Source organism: Salvelinus fontinalis, chromosome 12 (genome assembly GCF_029448725.1).
Source record: "Salvelinus fontinalis isolate EN_2023a chromosome 12, ASM2944872v1, whole genome shotgun sequence".
NCBI lineage: Eukaryota > Metazoa > Chordata > Actinopteri > Salmoniformes > Salmonidae > Salvelinus > Salvelinus fontinalis.
In genome coordinates, this window is record NC_074676.1 from 43204923 (window position 1) to 43228374 (window position 23452).

A 23452-nucleotide genomic window follows, 5' to 3' on the forward strand; every position below is an offset into this window, starting at 1 on the left:
TTTCCATGCCAGTGATGATGTGCTGCAGGACTAGTCAGTCATCAATACTACATAATATCAAGGCATTCTTCATTTTACAAATGGATACATGAATGAACGGTCCGTGCAATCAGAATCCTTGGGACGTCCCTACCTCATTGAAGTTTACAATGGTAAAGGTACGGGTTATGGTTAAGGAATGGTTATGGTTATGGTTTGGTTCGGGTTGGGTAAGGATAGGGGTTAAGGTTAGGGTTTAGGGTATGGACGTCCCAAGGACTCCAGATAGCAATGACCTGAATCAACGCTGTCAGTGCTGCTACGGAAGTTATCGCCTTCTCGCATCAGTGGCCTGTGGATGGTGGTAATCAGTGGTATTCGGCTAAACTTGATATGGTAGGCTACTAAATTACAGATTAAATGTTACCCAAGTTATCTTACTTTCAAACATAGCCCATAGAAGTGTATTTAACTGTAATAGACTACTGCAGTATGTTTAAAATTAAGGTGAACATATTCATATGGATACATTTCAGCCTGGTGTTGTTTTCTATGTTTTGTAACATGCTTCTATAAACATTGTTTAAAGTCAAGGTGCAGATTGTTCTTCTATTTAACGAAAACAAATATTCTGGCAGGTTGTGTCAGATACAGTAACATTATTTATCCACATTAGTCCATTGTCCCTACCAGGTAGCCAACTATCTGCAGCTGTTTGGTAATCACGTTGACATGCATATGTAACGGATGTGAAATGGCTAGCTAGTTAGCGGGTACGCGCTAGTAAGCGTTTCAATCAGTTACGTCACTTGCTCTGAAACCTAGAAGTAGTGTTTCCCCTTGCTCTGCAAGGGCCGCGGCTTTTGTGGAGCGATGGGTAACGACGCTTCGTGGGTGTCAGTTGTTGTTGAATGCAGAGGGTCCCTGGTTCGCGCCCGTGTCGGGGCGAGGGGACGTACTAAAGTTATACTGTTACACATATCTTGCATGACATATTTTCAATTTTGGTCCCGAGCTGTTGCAGACAGCATCTTCTTAATTAATAATCTTGGCGCACGGATCCCTTTAGCGGGATAATTGTCATCAATATTGTATGTACAGTTGAAGAACTCTTGACTCTAGGTTTTCATGCACTCAGTCAAAACAATACTTGGGCCCTTGCCAAAGGTGAGAGGGGGACACCAAGGAGTTGGTTGCATTCTTTGGCCATTGATTGGATGACTCATGGTCACATGTCAACTCGTTGACATATAGCTCCACCCCTTTGCCCTGACGGTTTGGAGCTGCTTGGACTGAGTAATAAATTAATTGTTAGCTAGCGACCTGTAGCAATCGCCTTACCAAATATTGACTATTCATTATCGGAAATAAGGTTTACTCCTGTCTGTGGTATGAAAAGGTAGCTTTGGCCATCTCGCCTGAAGTTGTGGTAAGGGGAATTCAATAGACTACCATGAAGATAGCTAACGTTAGCTAGTTAGCTGACATTAGACAATGACACGCGTTACAAAACAGCTGAGTTTCAATAATGCGAAATAACACCAATTTGTTTGTTAGCAATGTGATAAAACAAATAACATTTGTTTGTAATGTAATGTAAAGAAATTCCAATGTTTGGTAGGTAGTTGATTTCCGCTAGTGACTTGTTAGCTAGCTAGCTGGGTGCAAATAGCTAACGTAACCTACCCAGCCACATTCTTTCAGCCAATATGTTTGTTGACATGTCATTCAATATCTGTCGCTTGTCAGTGTACGGTTACTCAACCTTTAGCTAGTTGCTAATGTTTTGTCGACTGCTGGAATGTTTTGTAGCCAACCACAGTGTTTTCATTTGCTAACCAGATCCTGTTAACCAACCCAGACATGTAGCTAGTTGTGTCATACATAAGTCTTACAATAGTAACAGCTGTTATTTTGCTTTGACTCATGAAGGCTGATATGGAATTATAATTATTTTAAGTTGTGGTGTGAATGTCTGTTAGTTGACCAGCTGTGTTCATTGGGAAAATGATGATGATGATGATGATAATAATGCTAAGTATCTGGCATGGTCCAGGCACATGCTCGGGCATCACGGCTAGACAATGTCAAGGAACAGACTTGTCAGTATTTGGGGATAAGGACAACTTGCAGTGTATAATGAGGTAGTGCACTAAGTATGATGAACATTCCACCCGTTTTGTAATGTGCATACTTTCTCGATCAGATCAAATCAGAAAGCTGAAGCATGGATTCGCCTCATGACGACTATTCTCCACTCAAACGCTTTGTAGTGGCCAAGAAAAAGATAAGTGATGTGTTTGATCAACTGCTGGAGTATGTGAAGGAAGGTTCTGTGTTTGTAGAAGGTGAGTGTGCTGTATAGTAAATCAGATGCGTCAGCCACATTTTGAATGTCGAAGGAAGTAATCGAATGCAGAAAGGGTTTGCTTTTTGTTATGTTGTGAGTACCCTGTTCTCTTATTTAATTTCTTTGTTGTGTGATTTGTCAGAAACTTGTCGGAATGATGCCTTAGAGAACATTGCAAGTCTGGAGCAACAGGAGCAGATTCGGGCGTATGCTGGCAAACTGCAAACTATAAAAGATGTGCTGGCACGCAGACACATGAAGGTGGCCTTCTTTGGCAGGTAAATGCTTATAGTCTGCTGCATTTTGATTTCTCCACTTTTGCATTTATTTTGATTTTTAAAAAATTACAGTTTCCAGGCTAGAACTGAAGTGTTCAACCACATTTGAGCAAAGATCAATGGATCATGACATTGAGTTTGGCCTTTATTGATCAGTTAACATTGTTCATGTTACACCATTGCATACTAGGCACTGTATTGTACTGTAGTAGACACTTGGGGTCCCAAGCTTTCAGCTTTACTAATTGAGGATGATGAAGAAAAGGTGCCGTTCTGCTTTCACTTTCCGTTTTACTGACGGTTCATTGAAGCACACTTTTGAAACTTCTCTGCGCCATCAGGCTTATCTTATGAAACCGGTCCTCTTTATGAATAGTCTCAACCGATGTGGTAATTTATCATTCTGTATGTGCTAACTAGCTATTGGACAAGATTCATAATGATAAATTGCCTAGTCATAAGCCAGTAAACCATAACTTGTTGAAATTCCTGTAGATATTTCCTCATGAGATTGTATGTACAGTTGAAGTCGGAAGTTTACATACACTTAGGTTGGAGTCATTAAAAGTTGTTTTCCAACCACTCCACACATTTCTTGTTAACGAACTATGGTTTTGGCAAGTCTGTTAGGACATCTACTTGGTGCATGACACAAGTAATTTTTCCAACAATTGTTTACAGACATATTATTTCACAATGACCCACAATTCCAGTGGGTCAGAAGTTTACATACAGTAAGTTGACTGTGCCTTTAACCAGCTTGGAAAATTCCAGAAAATGATGTTATGGCTTTAGAAGCTTCTGATAGGCTAATTGACATCATTTGAGTCAATTGGAGGTGTACCTTTGAATGTATTTCAAGGCCTACCTTCAAACTCTGCCTCTTTGCTTGACATCATGGGAAAAGCAATCAGCCAAGATCTCAGGGAAAAAAAGGTTTGGACCTCCAAGTCTGGTTCATCCTTGGGAGCAATTTCAAAACTCCTGAGGGTACCACATTCATCTGTACAAACAATAGTACGCAAGTATAAACACCATGGGACCATGAAGCTGTCATACCGCTCAGGAAGGAGACGCGTTGTCTCCTAGAGATGAACGTACTTTGGTGCGAAAAGTGCAAATCAATCCCGGAACAAGAAGGACCTTGTGAAGATGCTGGAGGAAACAGGTACAAAAATATCTATATCCCCAATAAAACGAGGCCTATATCGTCAGAACCTGAAAGGCCGCTCAGCAAGGAAGAAGCCACTGCTCCCTAACCGCTATATAAAAGGCAGAGTACGGTTTGCAACTGCACATGGGGACAAAGATCGTACTTTTTTGAGAAATGTCCTCTGGTCTGATGAAAAAAAATAGAACTGTTTGGCCATAAATTACCATTGTTATGTTTGGAGGAAAAAGAGAGAGGCTTGCAAGCCGAAGAACACCATCCCAACCGTGAAGCACGGGGGTGGCATCATCATGTTGTGGCGGTGCTTTGCTGCAGGGGGGACTGGTGCACTTCACAAAATAGATGGCATCATGAGGAAGTAAAATTATGTGGATATATTGAAGCAACATCTCAAGACATCAGTCAGGAAGTTAAAGCTCAGTTGTAAGTGGGTCTTCCAAATGGACAATGACCCCAAGCATACTTCCAAAGTTGTGGCAAAATGGCTTAAGGACAACAAAGTCAAGGTATTGTAGTGGCCATCACAAAGCCCTGACCTCAATCCTATAGGAAATGTGTGGGCAGAACTGAAAAGGCATGTGCGAGCAAGGGGGCCTACAAACCTGACTCAGTTACACCAGCTCTGTCAGGAGGAATGGGCCGAAATTATCCCAACTTATTGTGGAAGGCTACCCGTAACGTTTGACCCAAGTTAAACAATTTATAGGCAATGCTACCAAATACTAATTGAGTGCATGTAAACTTCTGACCCACTGGGAATGTGATGAAAGAAATAAAAGCTGAAATAATTCATTCTCTCCTATTATTCTGACATTTCACATTCTTAAAATAAAGTGTTGATTCTGACTTACCAAAGACAGGGGATTTTTACTAGGATTAAATTTCAGGAATTGTGAAACTGAGTTTAAATCTATTTGGCTAAGGTGTATGTGAACTTCTGACTTAAACAATATGTTTGATTGAAATGAGGAGTCACTATAGACCTCTTACGTTGTGTTCTTTGCTTAGGACGAGTAATGGGAAGAGTACAGTAGTGAATGCCATGCTGAGGGACCGGGTGCTGCCCAGTGGCATGGGTCACACCACCAACTGCTTCCTGAGTGTGGAGGGCACGGACTCGAACAATGCCTACCTCAAGACGGAGGGCTCAGAGGAGGAGAAGAGCATCAAGGTAAGTTCTCTGGAGATGTGGATATACTGGCTGGAAGATTAGGCTAGCTTCTCTTACCATTCATACAGTGGGCTTTACACCCTCAGTGGAGTTGGAAACGTGCTACCTGATTGAGTTACTTAGAGATTAACTCTTCTTACCACTCATACATAGTACCCTCAGTCACGTTTTTCTTTCTGACCCTCTAAGCAATTCATTATTAAAAAAATTTAGTCTAGATAAGATTATGCCGTCCTCAACTTTGACCTAAGACACAGCCTCAACTTTGACCATTATATACAAGTTGTCAGTCGGGCAGCATTTGAGTGACTTGAAATCCATTTAAATTATACTATGACTCCCTCTTTCTCTCCAGACTGTGAACCAGCTGGGTCATGCGCTCCACATGGACCAGAGTCTGGATGCAGGCTGCCTGGTCCGAGTCTTCTGGCCCAAGACCAAGTGTGCCCTGCTCCGAGACGACCTGGTCCTTGTAGACAGGTACAGTAACGTTACCCTGACAACGCTACCACACCTTTTCAATTACACCGCTGGTCTTAACAACTTGTACAGTGCTCCAGAGCTTTACGAATAGCAATATATACACGGTTGTCTGTTATGGTTATTTGATCAGGCACTGATGATTGTTATATACACAGATTACCTATGAACTAAACACCGACAAAGGCTGAAAAAGTGAACCCACGTTAATCTTTTTTTGCTTTTCTGTGTGCCTCCCTGTTTGAGTATTGCAATGTTACCTCTGTAGCTTGCTAGGAGTCATACAGTATGCTCTGTACTATTGCTAAGTAGGATAACTAGAATAGCCATCAACCACCAGTGTCCCAAGCCCCATGTTAAGGATTGACCATCGGTAAACGGAGGTTGATTAGGCTGCATTACTCTGAGAAGCAGTGACCTTGACCTGCTCTAACACATCCTCCATCTTCTTTAGCCCTGGGACAGATGTCACCACGCAGCTGGACAGCTGGATCGACAAGTTCTGCCTGGACGCTGACGTCTTTGTGCTGGTGGCCAACTCTGAATCAACCCTCATGAACACGGTAACGGAGCTCACAATCTGTCCAATCCCAACCGGCTCTAGACAGAGCTGACCAGTCAATGCGTCCACCTGAAAGATTGACAAACTTGTCTTGTACCAGAGCTTCAGGATTGCAGATAGCTGTGTGCTCATGGATTTTTCTAATGGATTCCATGTAGTTCTTTTTCCACCGAACATCCTGTTTTTTTTGGAGATGGGGAAATACGAAAGGATTTGATTTAGTCATGTTAACAGTTCAAGAGGTTTGTGTTCTACAAAGCAAAAATGTTAAGCTTATTTGACGCAGCTACACTGAACAAAAATTGAAGCAAGTTTAAAATATATATATTTTTAATTTAACCTTTATTTAAATAGGCAAGTCAGTAAAGGTACACCAGTGAAATGATCATGCTATCTATTCAGCTTCTTGATATGCCACAGCTGTTTTTATTTAACTAGGCAAGTCAGTTAAGAACAAATTCTTATATACAACTGCCTACCACGCGCAAACCCGACAACGTTGTGCACCACCATATGGGACTCCCGATCACGACCGGATGTGATACAGCTTGAAATCGAACCAGTGACTGTAGTGACGCCTCTTGCACTGAGATGCAGTGCCTTAGACTGCTGCGCCACTCTGAAGCCCAGGTGGATGGATTATCTTGGCAAAGGCGAAATGCGCACTAACAGGGATGTAAACAGATTTGTGCACAACATTTGAGAGAAATAAGCTTTTTGTGCGTATGGAACATTTCTGGGAACTTTTATTTCAGCTCATGAAACATGGGACCAACACTTTACCTGTTGTGTTTTATATTTTAGTACAGAAGGAATTGTCAACATATTTTATATATAATATGGATATGTGCTTTTTTAAGGTAATCTTTGCAAATTAAGCAGCTTGTGTAGGCTGGTTAAGGGGTTTAACTTTAACTGTGAGGATTGGTATGTCAAGTGACAGTAAAGGAAGTGTTTTCTTTCCAAAGCTTGTTAGTCATCAGTGTTAGGATACGGCCGGCTCCATTTTGCGCCAGCACTTAGGCCCAGCTCTGTTTGTCTGCTGACGCATTCATGTTATGTCAGAGGCACGTAGTCAATCACTGGGCTCTCTCGTTATCTGTGCCAAATCTCTTCAAGGGACAGGTCCCGTTTCCCCCTCTCCTCACTTACCGTTTTGACTATGTACCCTAGGATACCCAGCCTCTGATTTCAATCACAGAACCCAGTATATTGTAAGCGCTCTAAAGTACATTAGATTAGCGTTGTTAGACTGTGATAATGCGATGCACCTGGACACACACTTGTTACGCAGATGAAGTGAAGAAGCATTTGTTCTGCTTTAGTTTAGGTAGTAAACTCCACTGTTTGATAAATAACAGACAATAACAGGTTTTCAGTGACTTGAGACCTCTTCCTAGCTTATTAGTAGCTATGTCATAACCTACAGTATCTTCGTGACCTTTTACAAATGCCTATCTCCTTCCCCGATAGACTGAGTGAAAGTTTGTACTGTAACCTTCTCTATAGTAAGGGTGTGTTTATGTATGTGGGACACTTGCGCGCACACACGCTGTATTTACACAGAACTGCATTGGGACACCTTATCTCTGAATTGTTTGTAAAGGTTAAACACATGGGGAAGTCTGGTGTAGACTAACGTTTGACTCCAAGCATGTGCCTCTGGCAACGAGGTTTCCAGCCTTGTGTCAGCCAGCTGTCTGTGTCCTTCTTCCAATATCTATACCCCGCTCTCTCATCCAACTGTCCTGTAAAATTTAAATCAATAAAATAAAAAAGGAATTGAGTTCTCCTTAAACAAAAATATAATTAGATACAAAATAAAGGTTAACACTACACTTTGGTTTTAAGACTTAATTAGTGCACTAACAATTCGTGACCTTGCGTTTGTCTTGTTTTCCAGGAGAAGCATTTCTTCCACAAGGTGAACGAGAAGCTCTCCAAACCCAACATCTTCATTCTCAACAACCGCTGGGACGCCTCAGCCAATGAGCCGGAGTACATGGAGGATGTGAGTGACTTACCAACAATAACTGGACGTGAATGGAAATTAAGAATTAGTCAAAGTGGAAATTACCTTGTTAACCTCTCTTGGGCACGTGAGACGGTAGCGTCCCATCTCTTCACCAGCCAGTGAAACTGCTGGGTGCCAAATTCAAATACAGAAATACACATGATAAAAATTCAGAAAACAATATATATTTTACATAGGTTTAAAGATTAACTTCTTGTGAATCGAACCACGGTGTCAGATTTAAAAATGCTTTATGGCGAAAGCATACCTTACGATTTATTTGAGAACATAGCCCACTAGACAATTAATTACAAACAGTAACCAGCCAAGTAGAATAGTGACACACGTCAGAAAGAGATACAATTAATCCCTTTGATGATCGTCATATGGTTGCACTCAGCAGACATTCATTTACTCAATGTTCCTTTAGTTCGATAAAGTCTCTTTATATCCAAAAACCTCCCTTTTGTTCGGTTTCTTCAGTAATCCACAGGCTCAAACGCAGTCACAAAAATCCAAATTGTATCTGTAAAGTTCATAGAAACATGTCAAACGATGCTTATATTCAAACCTCAGGTTGTTTTTAGCCTAAATAATCGATAATATTTCAACCGGACAATAGCGTTGTCAATTCAAAAGGTAAGCAAGAAACGCACTCTCTCGGTCGGGCGCATGAAAAGGCTCTGACACTTTAGGGTCCACTCATTCCGACTGCTCTTACTTCTTATTTTTTCAGAATACAAGCCTGAAACCATTTCTAAAGACTGACATCTAGTGGAAGGCATAGAAACTACAATTTGAGTCCTAAGTCAATGGATACTGTAATGGCATTGAATAGAAAACTACAAAAAAAATACTTCCTGAATGGATTTTTCTCAGGTTTTTGCCTGCCAAGTCAGTTCTGTTATACTCAGACACTATTTTAACAGTTTTGCAAACTTTAGAGTTTTCTATCCAAATTTACCAGTTATATGCATATCATATCTTCTGGCCCCGAGAAGCAGGCAGTTTAATTTGGGCATGCATTTCATCCAAAATTCCGAATGCTGCCCCCTACCCTAGAGAAGTTAACTGGAGTAATAAATCAAAATGTGTGTGACCTGACATGGCTGACTCCACTAATTTTAAAGGGTGTCCACATTTCTGTGTCTGTATTGTATGTCAATTTACAGTAACTAATCAAAGCTGGTGGACATTCTCCTGATTGATGGACCGGGAGTCACTTAGAATCAACTTGGCTACTGTATTGTGGTCGCAGTATTGACGACAAATGCTACTGTCATTTCAATAAATCAGTAAAGTACTTCAATAAAGTAGCCTACCTTTGGCTGGCTGTGATGTTCCAGTAGACCTAAATTAGTTTATTTTTCTTTTCCATTTTTCTACTGTGATTATTTTAGCTCACGACTGCATCCATTGCATGATCAATGTTGCAAATGTGAAGTGATTGATCATGTAGGCCTTTTGGATGTTCAAAATATATGTATTTTTATTTCTAGAATCAGATACTTATATGAATGAATAGGCAGTTCCGTCTTAATTCTGGTATTAGGCAATCGGGTATCAATTTCACAAATATTAATCCCTTCCGTTTTTTTGCTTCTTTCTATAGCCTCTGCTGTTGTAATATGCTGCAGTTGATTTGATTAGGTCAGAGTGATGTCAAAGTCCATTGTTTCAGAACGCCAAACTTCCAGAACGTTCATAAGTACTTTGCAAACTGTTGGTTTAAAATTCATATCGCATATTTTTGTTGATCAAATGTTCGTAACTGGAATGAGAAATAATACTATGGTGCCTGGTGAATGTTTTTCCCTGTTCCATATACAGAGCCTCCAGAAATTATTCATACCTCTTGACTTATTCCACATTTTTGTTACAGGCTGAAATCAAAAGGGATTAAATATTTTCTTTCACCCATCTTCACACACTATCCCATAATGACAACGTGAAAAAATCGTTTTAGAGATTTTTGCACATATTGAAACGGGAACTACAGAAATATCTTTTTTCATAAGTATTCACACCGATGAGTCTTTCTGGGTCAGTCTCTAAGAGCTTTGCACACCTGGATTGTATAATTTTTGATATTCTTCAAGCTCTGTCAAGTTGGTTGTTGATCATGGCTAGACAGCCATTTTCAGGTCTTGCCATAGATTTTCAAGCAGATTTTAAGTTAGAACTGTAACTAGGCCACTCTGTAACATTCCGTGTTGCCTTGGTAATCAACTCCAGTGTATATTTGTCCTTCTGTTTTAGGTTTATTTTCCTGCTGAAAGGAGAACTTGTCTGTCTGGAAAGCAGACTGATCCAGGTTTTCCTCTAGGATTTTGCCTGTGCCTAGCTCTATTCCGTTTCTCTTTTCATCATAAACTCCCTAGTCCTTTCCATAACATGATGCAGCCGCCACCATGCTTGAAAATAGTGATGTGTTGTTGGATTTGCCCCAAACATTGCAATTTATATTTTTTTCTTGCAGTTTTGCTGCAAACAGGATGCATGTTTGGGAAATACATTTTTTATTGAACCTTTTTATTTAACTAGGCAAGCCTTTCGGTTACTGGCCCAACGCTCTAACCACTAGGCTACCTGCCGCCCCATTTTAAATTTAGGGTGTAACTCAACAAAATGTGAATCAAGTTGAGGGGTGTAAATAGTTTCTAAAGCCACCTTTTTTAATTTTAAGATGGAGGGGGAAGGGGATTCAACTTAATTTTCAAGTAAATATAGTTAAACAAATGTACCCTAAATGTAAAATTTTAAACTGCTACTGGGTAATAATTTTAGGACCGGAATGGTCGGGAGAAGATTTATTTCCAAAAGTTCCAAGCTGTCACAACCATTAGTGTGAGACTTGGTTGTCACCAAAGCTGTGCTGTATTCTTTCAGTATGTCATAGTTAATATTCAAAGATGCATTACACACTCAAACATATATTTTTCAACAAGTATGACAACCGTGGACATTTGCATTACAATGAATCGTTACCCAGAATTCCATGATCATGCACAGCTCTGGAGTTTCTGTTATTGCTATGGGCTTTTAACATTGTGGTGATGTTGCTGTGACGATGCCGTAACGTTCCCCTCCTACAGGTTCGAAAGCAGCACACGGACCGCTGCGTCAACTTCCTGGTGGAGGAGCTGAAGGTGCTGGACCGGGAGCAGGCGCCCAACCACATCTTCTTTGTGTCAGCCAAGGAGGTGCTTAACTCCCGCATGCAGCGCGCCCAGGGTATGCCAGAGTCTGGTAAGCCCGGCCGGGGGTGGTCAAACGGGGGGTGGGGGTGTAGGCAAGCGTGTGTGTCCACTGTGGTTGGGTGTGTACTGTGGAAGGATTGGGTGTACTGTGTAGGTGACTGGATGGATTGGGTGTGTACTGTGTAGGTGACTGTGGCTAGATTGGGTGTGTGGGGTGAGCAAGCAGGCTCACTCAGGCCATGGGTTTTGTCCTGCCCACACTGTCCCTGATAGGCTTCTCCAAATTAGATCCACAGTGTCCCCTCCAAACAACACCTCCCCAGCCAAACTATAAAACTAACTGAAACTTCACTATCAACTCTTGTCAACACCAGCTACATGGGATCAAGGCACTTATGCAGTCCATTGGCTCACATGTTCCAACATAACCTTTTTTGTTTGGGTGGTGTCTGTCTTGAGCTCTGTTTTTAGCCTGGTGTCCATCTTCTCCGTCTGATGTAGTTTCTGATCCTTTCTAGGTTAAAGGGATTTTTCACTTTGGAGCTTTCAGCAGATTTTCAACTTACCTGTTGCGTTTATCAGGTGTTTGACCACCACCGTTCAAAAGCGAGTGGACCAAAGCGGTGCTCCGCAGAGCTCTTTCCCCATGCTTTTTAATTCACTGCTAACTGATACAAAAGTGAAATGTCCCCTTTTTAAAAATTATTTATTTGTGTAGTAGTTTATAGGCATAATGGTACTAGACTCAGTTTTGGAGAGATGTGGTGATCTTTGGATGACAATATGACGTTTCCCAGGTGGAGCTTTAGCCGAAGGTTTCCAGGAGAGGCTCAAGGAGTTCCAGAGTTTCGAGAGAATATTTGAGGCAAGTGTTTGTGTGTGTGGTTGTGACAATGTCTAACACCCCTTGTTCTCAAGCCTCCGATGGTTTTGATGATTTAAATACAACTAATTTAATAAGAGCCCCACAGTATGAATGTAAAATGAAATGACAGAAGTACATTAATGTATTCCAAGCAATCAAGATGACAGTTAAAACAATGTGTAGTCAAGTCAGACAGTGGCGGCTCCTCAAGGTGCAGCCCAGGACATTCGGAACATGCAGAGCACGGCATACCAGGCTCTGTCTCTCTGAATTCTCTGGACTGGCTTTTCCAGTGGGACTCTGAACATCGTGTTGGACGAGGGACAGAACTGTGTCAAAGTGTGTGCTTGTAATGGTAGAGAAAAGATTAGCAATAGAGAATTCCTTGTCTAAAGCTCAGCTTAGTTACGCTGCCCCATACCATTTACCTCTATAGGGTCGAACACCTGAAGGGAAAGCTGTGTAATGGATAAGAGGTTAACTAGATTATATTCCGTGCCTCTGCAGATAGTAGTGTTGAACCATTCTAATCACTGTATCTCTATGATCCTGTGCTGTGAGAAACAACTAGTCTTTCCAACTCATCACCACACTACTCGTCTCTCCACCAATCACGCGTCTCCAAACCAAGCCCGCCCCGCTGACTCCCTGCTTAGGCCAAACAATGTGCATATTACCATCAATCTGCGTCTTCATTGCTGAAGTCTAGATTTGCTTTGGCGAGGATCATCAATTTCTTTCAGTTTAATTTTCATTCTGTTCACTGTCATTTGTTGCATTCTGTTCTGTTGCCTGCATTTTGTCTGGTCAGTTTTATGTTCAGGAAATACTAATCTCCCTTAGAATTGCTGTACTTCTATGATTTTGCTATGTCTACACTAACACGTTACTGAGAGCCTAAGAACCAAGGGGCTGTGACTTGAGATGCAGAGCTGCTGCTGTCATTTTTATTTAAAAAAAATTCCCCACTTGATTGATTTCAAAATCCTTCATAAATTGCAGCAGCAGGTGTATATCTTGACCTTTTTTTGTCCTGCCTATACCCTTTTCACACTCGTGCTGACCCGAACCAAACTGTTCTGGCTTCACATGGTCCTTTTCAAACTATGGTGGATGCTTATGGCGCAATCAGGCCAGCACAGCTTGGTTGGGCTCAACTCAGTAGGTTGAAAAGCCCAGTAGGTCGTGTCGCAGCCCCCCGTCACAGTAACGTGTGTTATATGGCCTCCCAGGAGTGTATCTCGCAGTCAGCAGTGAAAACAAAGTTTGAGCAGCACACTATCAGGGCCAAGCAGATCACTGAAACGGTCAAAGCCATCATGGACGCCATCAACATCAAGGCAGCAGAGAAGAGGTGAGTTCTCTGATCTTAATCCGCTCACAGCCCATCCCTCTTCTTCCTGGATGTTCTGTTTATTCAGTCATTCCCAAATGTTTTGTATGGAAACGGTAACATTTATGATTTAGCATTTTTGTCCAATGACTTAATATGTTTTGGAATGTTAGGTGGGTTCCAACAGGGCAGGCCCAGTACATTTCTAAGTAGTATGGATATTGAAATACAAACCTTTGCACATCCTGTGGAAGCACTGATCAACTACGTGTCTCACCTTACCACTTCCTGTGTGTCATCTAGAGTGGCCTCATTGGAGGACCGTGAGTACCAGATGGACCGTTTGGCGTTTGTGACGAACCAGCTCCAGCTGCTCATAGAAGACATCAAGAAGAAGATCAAGGCTGTCACAGTGGAGGTGGAGAGCAAGGTAAACCGTGGCCATGGAATAACATGACTGTTTACAATCTGTTTTGAAATCCCTTAAAGCCTCATAACACTGCAGGGGATGGCCTTTCCTGGTCATGCTGCCAACGGCATTTTATGGATTTAATACAGCACGAATCCTCAATCCATTTCCAAGGGTTACTTACCCCAGATGGTTAAAAATGTTTATTTTAGCCAGGTACTGACAACTGTTTTCTCAAGGTGTCCAGTGCCATGGGTGAAGAGATCTGTCGTCTCAACGTGCTCATTGAGGAGTTCCACTCGGACTTCCACCCCTCGCCCCACATCCTCAAGCTCTACAAATCAGTGAGTTTGAGTACCGTTACACCAATGACTGACATACAGGTCTTCTCCATGAAATGGAAGCGTTGTCACTGATGTAGCACACGTAGCATTTAGGTTAGGAGCATCAGGACTCTATAACATCTCAGTAGTGACCTCTTCTACGCACGCTGTTTCTGTAACCACTCCATGACCACCTGACCCTCCCTTACAGGAGCTGCTGAGCCACATCGAGGAGGGCATGGGTAAGAACCTGGCCTTCCGCTGCTCCAATGCTGTCAACGCCTCCGTGCAGTCCTCCCAGAGAGACATGATCGGTAGGTAGGGAGCAGTCCTCCCAGAGAGACGTGATCGGTAGGTAGGGAGCAGTCCTCCCAGAGAGACGTGATCGGTAGGTAGGGAGCAGTCCTCCCAGAGAGACGTGATCGGTAGGTAGGGAGCAGTCCTCCCAGAGAGACGTGATCGGTAGGGAGGGAGCAGTCCTCCCAGAGAGACGTGATCGGTAGGGAGGGAGCAGTCCTCCCAGAGAGACGTGATCGGTAGGGAGGGAGCAGTCCTCCCAGAGAGACGTGATCGGTAGGGAGGGAGCAGTCCTCCCAGAGAGACGTGATCGGTAGGGAGGGAGCAGTCCTCCCCGAGAGACGTGATTGGTAGGTAGTTGGTGCACCATGTAACACAACCCCATAATAAATACTATATTTAGGCTAGCCCTGGTCATGTCTGGTCTCGGATCTGTTAGCACAAACTTATCTGGGATCAGATTTCGGTCATGACACAGGCTCATACCCCCCCCCCCCCCCCCCCCCCCCCAAGTGTTTGGCATGAGGTGTGTGTGAGTGACACGGCCACCAATCATAAAGCAGACTGATGTCAATGTTATTGACCTCTATAATGTTCAGGACTGGGACTATTGCAGAAGGGAGTAAACCAATTGAATGAGAGGAAAGTACGCCTAGCGCAACAGGATTGTTCCATATTGCTCTCTTCTCACCCATCTATTCCTCTTGGATCATTGTGTATTTAGACACTATTATGGAAAGGAGGGCCATTTTTGTAACAGTTGAATAGGGTGCCAATTCAGGTTCTATAACACAGCTTCCACTGATCCAGTTCTGTCAAATCTCTGACTTCAAGGAAATCAGGAAGCATTCAAAGTGTTTGGGTCTGATGTCATCTAGACCCTTCAAACTTAACTGTGGACCTTGAAGACAGTTCAGTTCCACTGTTTTTTTGTCCCCCCATTGTACCCATTTAATTAGGGACTGATTTAGACCTGGGACACCAGGTGGGTGCAATGAATGATCAGGTAGCACATAACCAACAGGCTCTCAACTCGTAGGGTTAGTTGAATACCCCTGTTCTAGATTGGTGTCATTCTTTCCTTGTTTTCCCACCACCAGAGAGTCTGCAGCCTCTGCTGCCCCCTGCTGTTCAGAACCAGATACAGATGCTGGTGCCCTGTCACAAGTTTGACCTGAGCTACGACCTGAACTGTGCCACGCTCTGCTCGGGCTTCCAGGAAAACATAGAGTTCCAGTTCTCGATGGGTTGGACGGCGCTGGTCAACCGCTTCCTGGGTCCCACCAACGCCAATCGGGCCCTCATGCTGGTCGACCAGAACTTCCCGGTAAGGTGGCTCCAGGGTTGAAGTTTCCCCTAGGTGCAGAGCTAGAATCAGCTTCCTCTACCAATCTTACCCATAACCATTGGTGAGTGGGGGAAATATACACTGATCTTGGGTCAGTTTTGTAGGGGGCAACTTCACCTTACGTAAGGCATAATGGTGAGAAATGATGGGGATAGATGTCATCTATGCCAGCAGCATACCACCCTGCATACCACTACTGGCTTGCTTCTGAAGCTAAGCAGGGTTGGTCCTGGTCAGGCCCTGGATGGTAGACCAGATGCTGCTTGAAGTGGTGTTGGAGGGCCAGTAGGAGGCACTCTTTCCTCTGGTCTAAAAAATATCCCAATGCCCCAGGGCAGTGATTGGGGACACTGCCCTGTGTAGGGTGCCGTCTTTCGGATGGGACGTTAAACGGGTGTCCTGACTCTCTGAGGTCATTAAAGATCCCATGGCACTTGTCGTAAGAGTAGGGGTGTTAACCCCGGTGTCCTGGCTAAATTCCCAATCTGGCCCTCAAACCATCATGGTCACCTAATAATCCCCAGTTTACAATTGGCTCATTCATCCCCCTCCTCTCCCCTGTAACTATTCCCCAGGTCGTTGCTGCAAATGAGAACGTGTTCTCAGTCAACTTCCCTGGTAAAATAACGGTAAAATAAAAATAAATAAAATAAATCTGTAGTGTATTATGTTGTATAAAAGGTATGACATGTTATGACTGTACTAGATGGTTAAGAGTTGTGATGCTGGTTGACCAGCATCTTCAGGTAACCACAGTTAAAACACATGGGTGGGTTGAATGGTAACTCCAGAGTGCAGGGTCTACCTCTCTCACTGTCTCTTCCATCTGTGTCCACCTCTGTTTCCATGTCTAATCAAGCATCACAAAACCCAAGGCTGAGGAACAGTTGTTGGTGACGGTTGGTGATATGTTCTTGGTGTTGTATAGATAGTTTTGGTCATGAAGTGTATGTGGACACCTGCTTGTCAAACATCTCATTCCAAAATCATGGGCATTAATATGGAGTTGGTCCCCCCCTATAACAGCCTCTGGGAAGGCTTTCCACTAGATGTTGGAATATTTCTGCGGGGACTTGCTTCCATTCAGCCACAAGAGCATTAGTGAGGTCGGACGCTGATGTTGGGCAATTAGCCCTGGCTCGCAGTCGGCATTTCAATTAATTCCAAAGGTGTTTGATAGGGGTTGAGGTCAGGGCTCTGTGCAGGCCAGTCAAAGTTGGAAGCACAGAATTGTCTGGAAAGTCATTGTATGCTGTAGCATTACGATTTCCCTTCACTGGAGCTAAGGGGCCTAGCCGAACCATGAAAAACAGCCCCAGACCATTATTCCTCCTCCACCAAACTTTACAGTTGGCGCTATGCATTGGGGCTGGTAGCGTTCTCCTGGTATCTGCCAAAACAAGATTTGTTCGCTGGACTGCCAGATGGTGAAGCGTGATTATCGCTCCAGAGAACCTGTGTCTATTGCTCCAGAGTCCAATGGCGGCCAGCTTTACACCACTCCAGTCGACACTTGGCATTGCACTTGTGTGTGCGCCTACTCGGCCATGGAAACCCATTTCATAAAGCTCCCAATGACCAATTATTGTGCTGACGTTGGCAGTTTGGAACTCTGTAGGGAATGTTGCAAAAAAGGACTTACGATTTTTACACACTACGTGCTTCAGCACTTGGTGGTCCCGTTCTGTGAGCTTGTGTGGCTTACCACTTCACAGCTGAGCCGTTGTTGCGCCTATATGTTTCCACTGCACAATAACACTACTTACAGTTGAGCAGCTCAAGCAGAGCAGAAATTTGATGAACTAACTTGTTGGAAAGGTGGCATCCTATGACGGGCCACTTTGAAAGTCACTGAGCTCTTCAATAAGGCCATTCTACTGCCAATGTTTGTCTATGGAGATTGCATGGCTGTGTGCTCAATTTTATACCTGTCAGTAATGGGTGTGGCTGAAATATCAGAGTCCACTAATTTGAAGGGGTGTCCACATACTTTTATGTGTATGTATACAGTACCAGTCAAAGGTTTGGACACCTACTCATCAAATCAAACTTTATTTGTCACATGCGCAGAATACAGCAAGTGTAGACTTTACTGTGAAATGCTTACTTACAAGCCCTTAACCAACAGTGCAGTTCAAAAAGAGTAAAAATATTTACCAAGTAGACTTAAATAAAAAGTAACACAATAAGAAGAACAACGAGGCTATATACAGGGGGCACTGGTACCGAGTCAGTGTGTTGGGGTACAGGCTGGTTGAGAAATCTGTACATGTAGGCGGGGGTAAAGGGACTATGCATAGGTAACGTAACAAACAGCGAGTAGCAGCAGTGTACAAAAGGGAGGGGGGGTCGACGTAAAAAGTCCGGTAGCGAGCTTATTAATTGTTCTTATTTGTCTTATGGCTTGGTGGGGGTAGAAGCTGTTGAGGAGCCTTTTGGTCCTAGGCTTGGTGTTCCGGTAGCGCTTGCCGTGTGGTTGCAGAGAAAAGTCTAACTTGGGTGACTGGAGTCTGCCAATTTTATGGGCTTTCCTCTGACACTGCCATTATTTGTACTATTTTCTACATTGGAGAATACTAGTAAGACATCTATGAAATAACACATGGAATCATGTAGTAACCAAAAAAGGGTTAAACAAATCAAAATATATTTTCGATTCTTCCAAATAGCCACCTTTTTACCTTGACAGCTTTGCACACTCTTGGCATTTTCTCAACCAGCTTCACCTGGAAAGCTTTTCCAACAATCTTGAAGGAGTTCCCACATATGCTGAGCACTTGTTGGCTGCTTTTCCTTTACTCTGCCGTCCAACTCATCCCAAACCATCTCAATTGGGTTGAGGTCGGGGGATTTTGGAGGCCAGGTCATCTGATGCAGCACTCCATCACGCTCCGTCTTGGTCAAATAGTGCTTCCACAGCCTGGAGCTGTGTCGGGTCATTGTCGTGTTGGAAAAACAAATGATAGTCCCACTAAGTGCAAACCAGATGGGCTGGTGTATCGCTGCAGAATGCTGTGGTAGCCATGCTGCTTAAATGTGCCTTGAATTCTAAATAAATCACAGACAGTGTCACCTGCAAAGCATCCCCACACCATCACACCACCTCCATGCTTCATGGTGGGAACCACATGCAGAGATCATCCGTTCACCTAGTCTGCGTCTCACAAAGGCACGGCGGTTGGAACCAAAAAATCTCAAATTTGGACTCCAGACCAAAGGACAGATTTCCACCTGTCTAATGTCCATTGCTCATGTTTCTTGGCCCAAGCAAGTCTCTTCTTATTAGTGTCCTTTCAGTAGGGGTATCTCTGCAGCAATTTGATCATGAATGCCTGATTCACACAGTCTCCTCTGAACAGTTGATGTTGAGATGTGTCAGTTACTTGAACTCTGTAGAATTTATTTGAGCTGCAATTTCTGAGGTGCAGTTAACTCCAATGAACTTATCCTCTGCAGCAGAGGTAACTCTGGGTCTTCCTTTCCTGTGGCAGTCCTCATGAGAGCCAGTTTCATCATAGCGCTTGATGGGTTTTTGCGACTAAAAGTTTCTTCAAGTGCAAAGTTCTTAATGTTACGTGTTGACTGACCTTCTTGTCTTAAAGTAATGATGGACTGTCATTTCTATTTGCTTATTTGAGCTGTTCTTGCCATATTATGGACTTGATCTTTTACCAAATAGGGCTATCTTCTGTATACCACCCCTACCTTGTCACAACACAACTGATTTGGCTCAAACGTGTTAAGAAGGAAAGAAATTCCACAAATTAACTTTTGACAAGGCACAGCTGTTAATTGAAATGCATTCCAGTTGACTACCTCATGAAGCTGGATGGGAGAATGCCAAGAGTGTGCAAAGCTGTCAAGGCAAAGGGTGGCTACTTTGAAGAATCTCAAATATATATTTTGATTTATTTAACACTTTTCTTTTGGTTACTATATGTTTCCATGTGTTATTTCAGTTTTCATGTCTTCACTATTCTACAATGTAAAAATAGTCAAAATAAAGAAAAACCCTTGACTGTGTAGGTGTCCCAACTTTTGACTGGTACTGTCTATGTTTAAACATGACTGAAATGGATGCATAGTAGATATGTTTTAACATGTAATGAATTAAATAGAATAGACATGCCATTGATACCTCTTCAAAATATGAATTAAATGTGTCGTTCTCTTTCTGTTCCATTCATATATTCTGGCTTTTATTAAAGTTACCGAAATTCTAAATTCCATGCGCCGTTTGACCAGTGAAACAATGGATCAGTTTGGAACCCAGGTTATCATTAGTGGTTCTTTTATTCAAATGAACTGGTAGTTAATTTCCTACATCGTCTCAATAACATCCCAGGTTTAGTATGTAATATTAGGAATCCCACCACACTCAGTAAGCCTGTGTCTGTCTCTCCTGTTCAGATGACGCGCTCCCTGTCCACCACACCCTCCAGCGGACCCTCCAGTGTGGCCGTTGCCCAGCCCCAGGACGCCACGCTCTCCCAGGAGGACCTGATGATGTCCATGGCCACCAACGTGGCCTCCCTCGCCTCCCGCACGTCCATGAGTATGGTCATCGTCGGAGGAGTGGTGAGTAATTGTCTTTCTGCACCCACCCTCCAGGTCACCAATCTGGCAACCTGTTTAGTTATACAGGGCTACACTGTATGCCTGGGGCTTTAATCCAGCTGTAAGGGGCAGATGGCAGAATACTTTATTTTTCCTCACAAAAATACAACTTTGTTTTTCCAGAATGTAGGTGGGTGCTGCTCTTCAACTTCCCTTCAATGTTTTGGAAACTATTTTATAACACCCCCAGATTAGGCCTGTCAACCCATAGAGGTACACTGCTCAAACTACAACCCACCTCTCCCGTGTGTGTCCTAGGTGTGGCGGACGGTGGGCTGGCGGCTCATAGCCCTGTCGGCCTCCATGTACGGCCTGCTCTACCTGTGGGAGAAGCTCACGTGGACCACCAAGGCCAAGGAGCGTGCCCTGAAGCGCCAGTTTGTGGACTACGCTACAGAGAAGCTGCAGCTGATTGTCAGCTTCACCAGTGCCAACTGCAGCCACCAGGTCCAGCAGTAAGTACAGTCTGCACCTCTGGGAATGAGGATACTCTCTTAAAGGGGAAGTTTCCCCTGACATCAAGGTTTGTTTCTATTGTAGACTGCTTTTGAGGTATGAAAATGGCTGTCAGTCAATATTCCTGTGTCATCTGTCGAGGTAGACCTTGTGGTGTTCATTCAGACAAATCTGCAGGCCTCAATCCCAGTACAGTAACTCATAGTTGAGCCTCGTATGTAGATGTTTCTGAAGACACTTCCTTTATGAATCAAATCACTACTGATGTATTGAATGGGGCTCAATCTGCTGATAGACAAATCTACGCTCCCACCCCATCTTTTCTGTGAAGTGGGTAATAAAATAAGTGATGCATGCTTTGATCTTTGCGTTGCCCAGGGAGATGGCCACGACCTTTGCTCGGCTGTGTCAGCAGGTTGACCTGACAAAGAGGGAGTTGGAGGGAGAAATCAGCCGACTGAGCGCCAAGGTCCAGACTCTGGAGACCGTCCAGTGTCGCTCCAAGATCCTCCGGTCAGTCTAGCTATCTCCTGGGTCCAGTGTTACCCCTGCCATTGCCACCCCTGCATAGCTCTGTTAAAATAGTTCACCCCCCCCAATGGTTTGCATTAAACATTTTTGATGCCCGTGGTGCTTTGCCTCGAATATAATTTCTTCACCATTGGTTATATTGAGGGTTAAAGGTCAGTTTTAACCTTAACTGCATGTGTAGGTGTTTTGACCTCAGTTATAATTGGTTCTACAACAATATTGTACCAATAGGTGTGATCTGTTTGTAACAGCTTTTCCCCATGGTTTCAGGCACAAAGCCACAGAGTTGGAGAGGCAGTTGGAGACTTTTACAGACCAATATCTGAATCCCCATCATTGATGGACTGGTCCTCTTCACTGGAGCTTGTCTTGGCATTGATTCGCCATGCCTGGACTCCCCCTCAATAGTATTCCTCCTGGAATTTCCACACCTCAAAACAGATGTTTCTCCAAGAGATTTGTGGAAGTGTCCAGTCCTCCACACACATTGAAGGACTTTGCAGAGAACAAACTGCCTGTTTGTTGAACTAACACAACTGCCTGTATTAAATTCAAACTGAATCAGTTGTGTGAATACAGTTCCAAAGTTGGAGACAAAACCTGGGCGCTGTATCCTGTACATTGTTTTCTACTGCTCTTTTAACTGAATATGCCTTTTACTCATGAAGTAAATGTGTGTTTAGACAAATGTAGGCATGTGATTTTCATTCAGTGCTGAATTTGTTCTGGTTCACCCTTGGTACTGGTACCCCCATTGTATATAAAAAGACAATTTGGAAAGTATTCAGACAGCCTTATTCTTTTGCTTATCTACACACAATACCCCATCAAGGCAAAGGGTGGCTACTTCGAAGAATCTCATTTTAATTTGGTTACAAGATTTCATAGTTTTGATGTCTTCACTATTATTCAACGTAGAAAAATAGTAAAAATAAAGAAACCTTTGAATAAGTAGGTTTTTTTTGTACATTTATTTTTTACAATGGGCCAACCAGAACAAATTAAGCTCTGAATGGAAATCACATGCCTAAACACTCAAATTTACTTCAGGAGTTAGTGAAAGGCAGATGCAGTTTGAGGGACCTATTTGAATTCAGCAAATACCTTTTCAGATTCAACAACTTGAGTCATGTCTGAGGAAATAGTGTAGATAATCTTAACTAGAAGCATTTTGTAGTTCCTCTGCTGTTTCTACTAATTTGACCTGTCAAGATGGAACAATCTCCACTTTGTTAAAAAAATAAAATAAAAAATAAAAAGTTCTTGAATAAATGTAAATACCACTTACAGAATTGATTAAAATATGCTATGTAATTGTCTGGATGCTTTTTTTTCAAGAATAGCATTTGTTGTACAATCTCTAATGGACTCAAAATGAAGAACTCCACTTAGAAGTGGAAAGGGGATGTACAGTACCTTGCAAAAGTATTCATCCTATAACTTAAATAGATTTTTGGGGGGATTTCATGTAATGGACGTCCAAATTGAAGCGAAACCAAAATAACTTTTCAAAAAAAGTTGGTCGTGCATATGTAATCACCCCTTTGCTAAGAAGCCCCTAATTAGATCTGGTGCAACCAATTACCTTCAGAAGTCACATTGCACACAGGTGGACTTTAAGTGTCACGTGATCTTAGTATATATATATATATAAAGACTCTGGGGCCTTTTAGAACAGGTGTGTGTGTATATATATATATATATATATATACCTGTTCTAAAAGGCCCCAGAGTCTGCAAGGAGCACCCCCAAGCAAGCGGCACCAAGGAGCTCTCCAAACAGGTCAGGGTTGGGTTATTAAAAAATATCAAACTTTGAACATCCCACAGAGCACCATTAAATCCATTAAAAAATGGAAAGAATATGGCACCACAAACCTGCCATGAGGGCTGCCCACAAACTCACAGACCAGGCAAGGAGGGCATTAACCAGAGGCAACAAAGAGACCAAAGATAACCCTGAAGGAGCTGCAAAGTTCCACAGCGGGGATTGGAGTATCTGTCCATAGGACCACTTTAAGCCGTACACCACAGAGCTGGGCTTTACAGAAGAGTGGCCAGAAAAAAG

General features: G+C 43.0%; 1 protein-coding gene across 2 annotated transcripts; it reads left to right on the forward strand.

Moving 5' to 3' along the window:
• Window positions 1-287: 287 nt before the first annotated feature.
• Window positions 288-22698, forward strand: LOC129867444 (mitofusin-1-like). 2 transcript variants are annotated; one of them, XM_055940860.1, is made up of 18 exons: window positions 288-375; window positions 2186-2327; window positions 2472-2607; window positions 4787-4949; window positions 5305-5429; window positions 5884-5992; window positions 7895-8002; window positions 11101-11254; window positions 12003-12070; window positions 13303-13424; window positions 13707-13833; window positions 14052-14156; window positions 14347-14449; window positions 15533-15759; window positions 20191-20358; window positions 20656-20852; window positions 21232-21366; window positions 21655-22698. In XM_055940860.1, the coding sequence occupies exons 2-18, from the start codon at window positions 2207-2209 to the stop codon at window positions 21722-21724; spliced, it is 2238 nt and encodes a 745-aa protein (XP_055796835.1). In that variant the 5' UTR covers window positions 288-375; window positions 2186-2206; the 3' UTR covers window positions 21725-22698. The 2 variants fall into 2 exon arrangements, with proteins under 2 accessions (XP_055796835.1, XP_055796834.1); XM_055940859.1 differs by lacking the exon at window positions 288-375 and adding an exon at window positions 1219-1408.
• The last annotated feature ends 754 nt before the right edge of the window (window positions 22699-23452 follow it).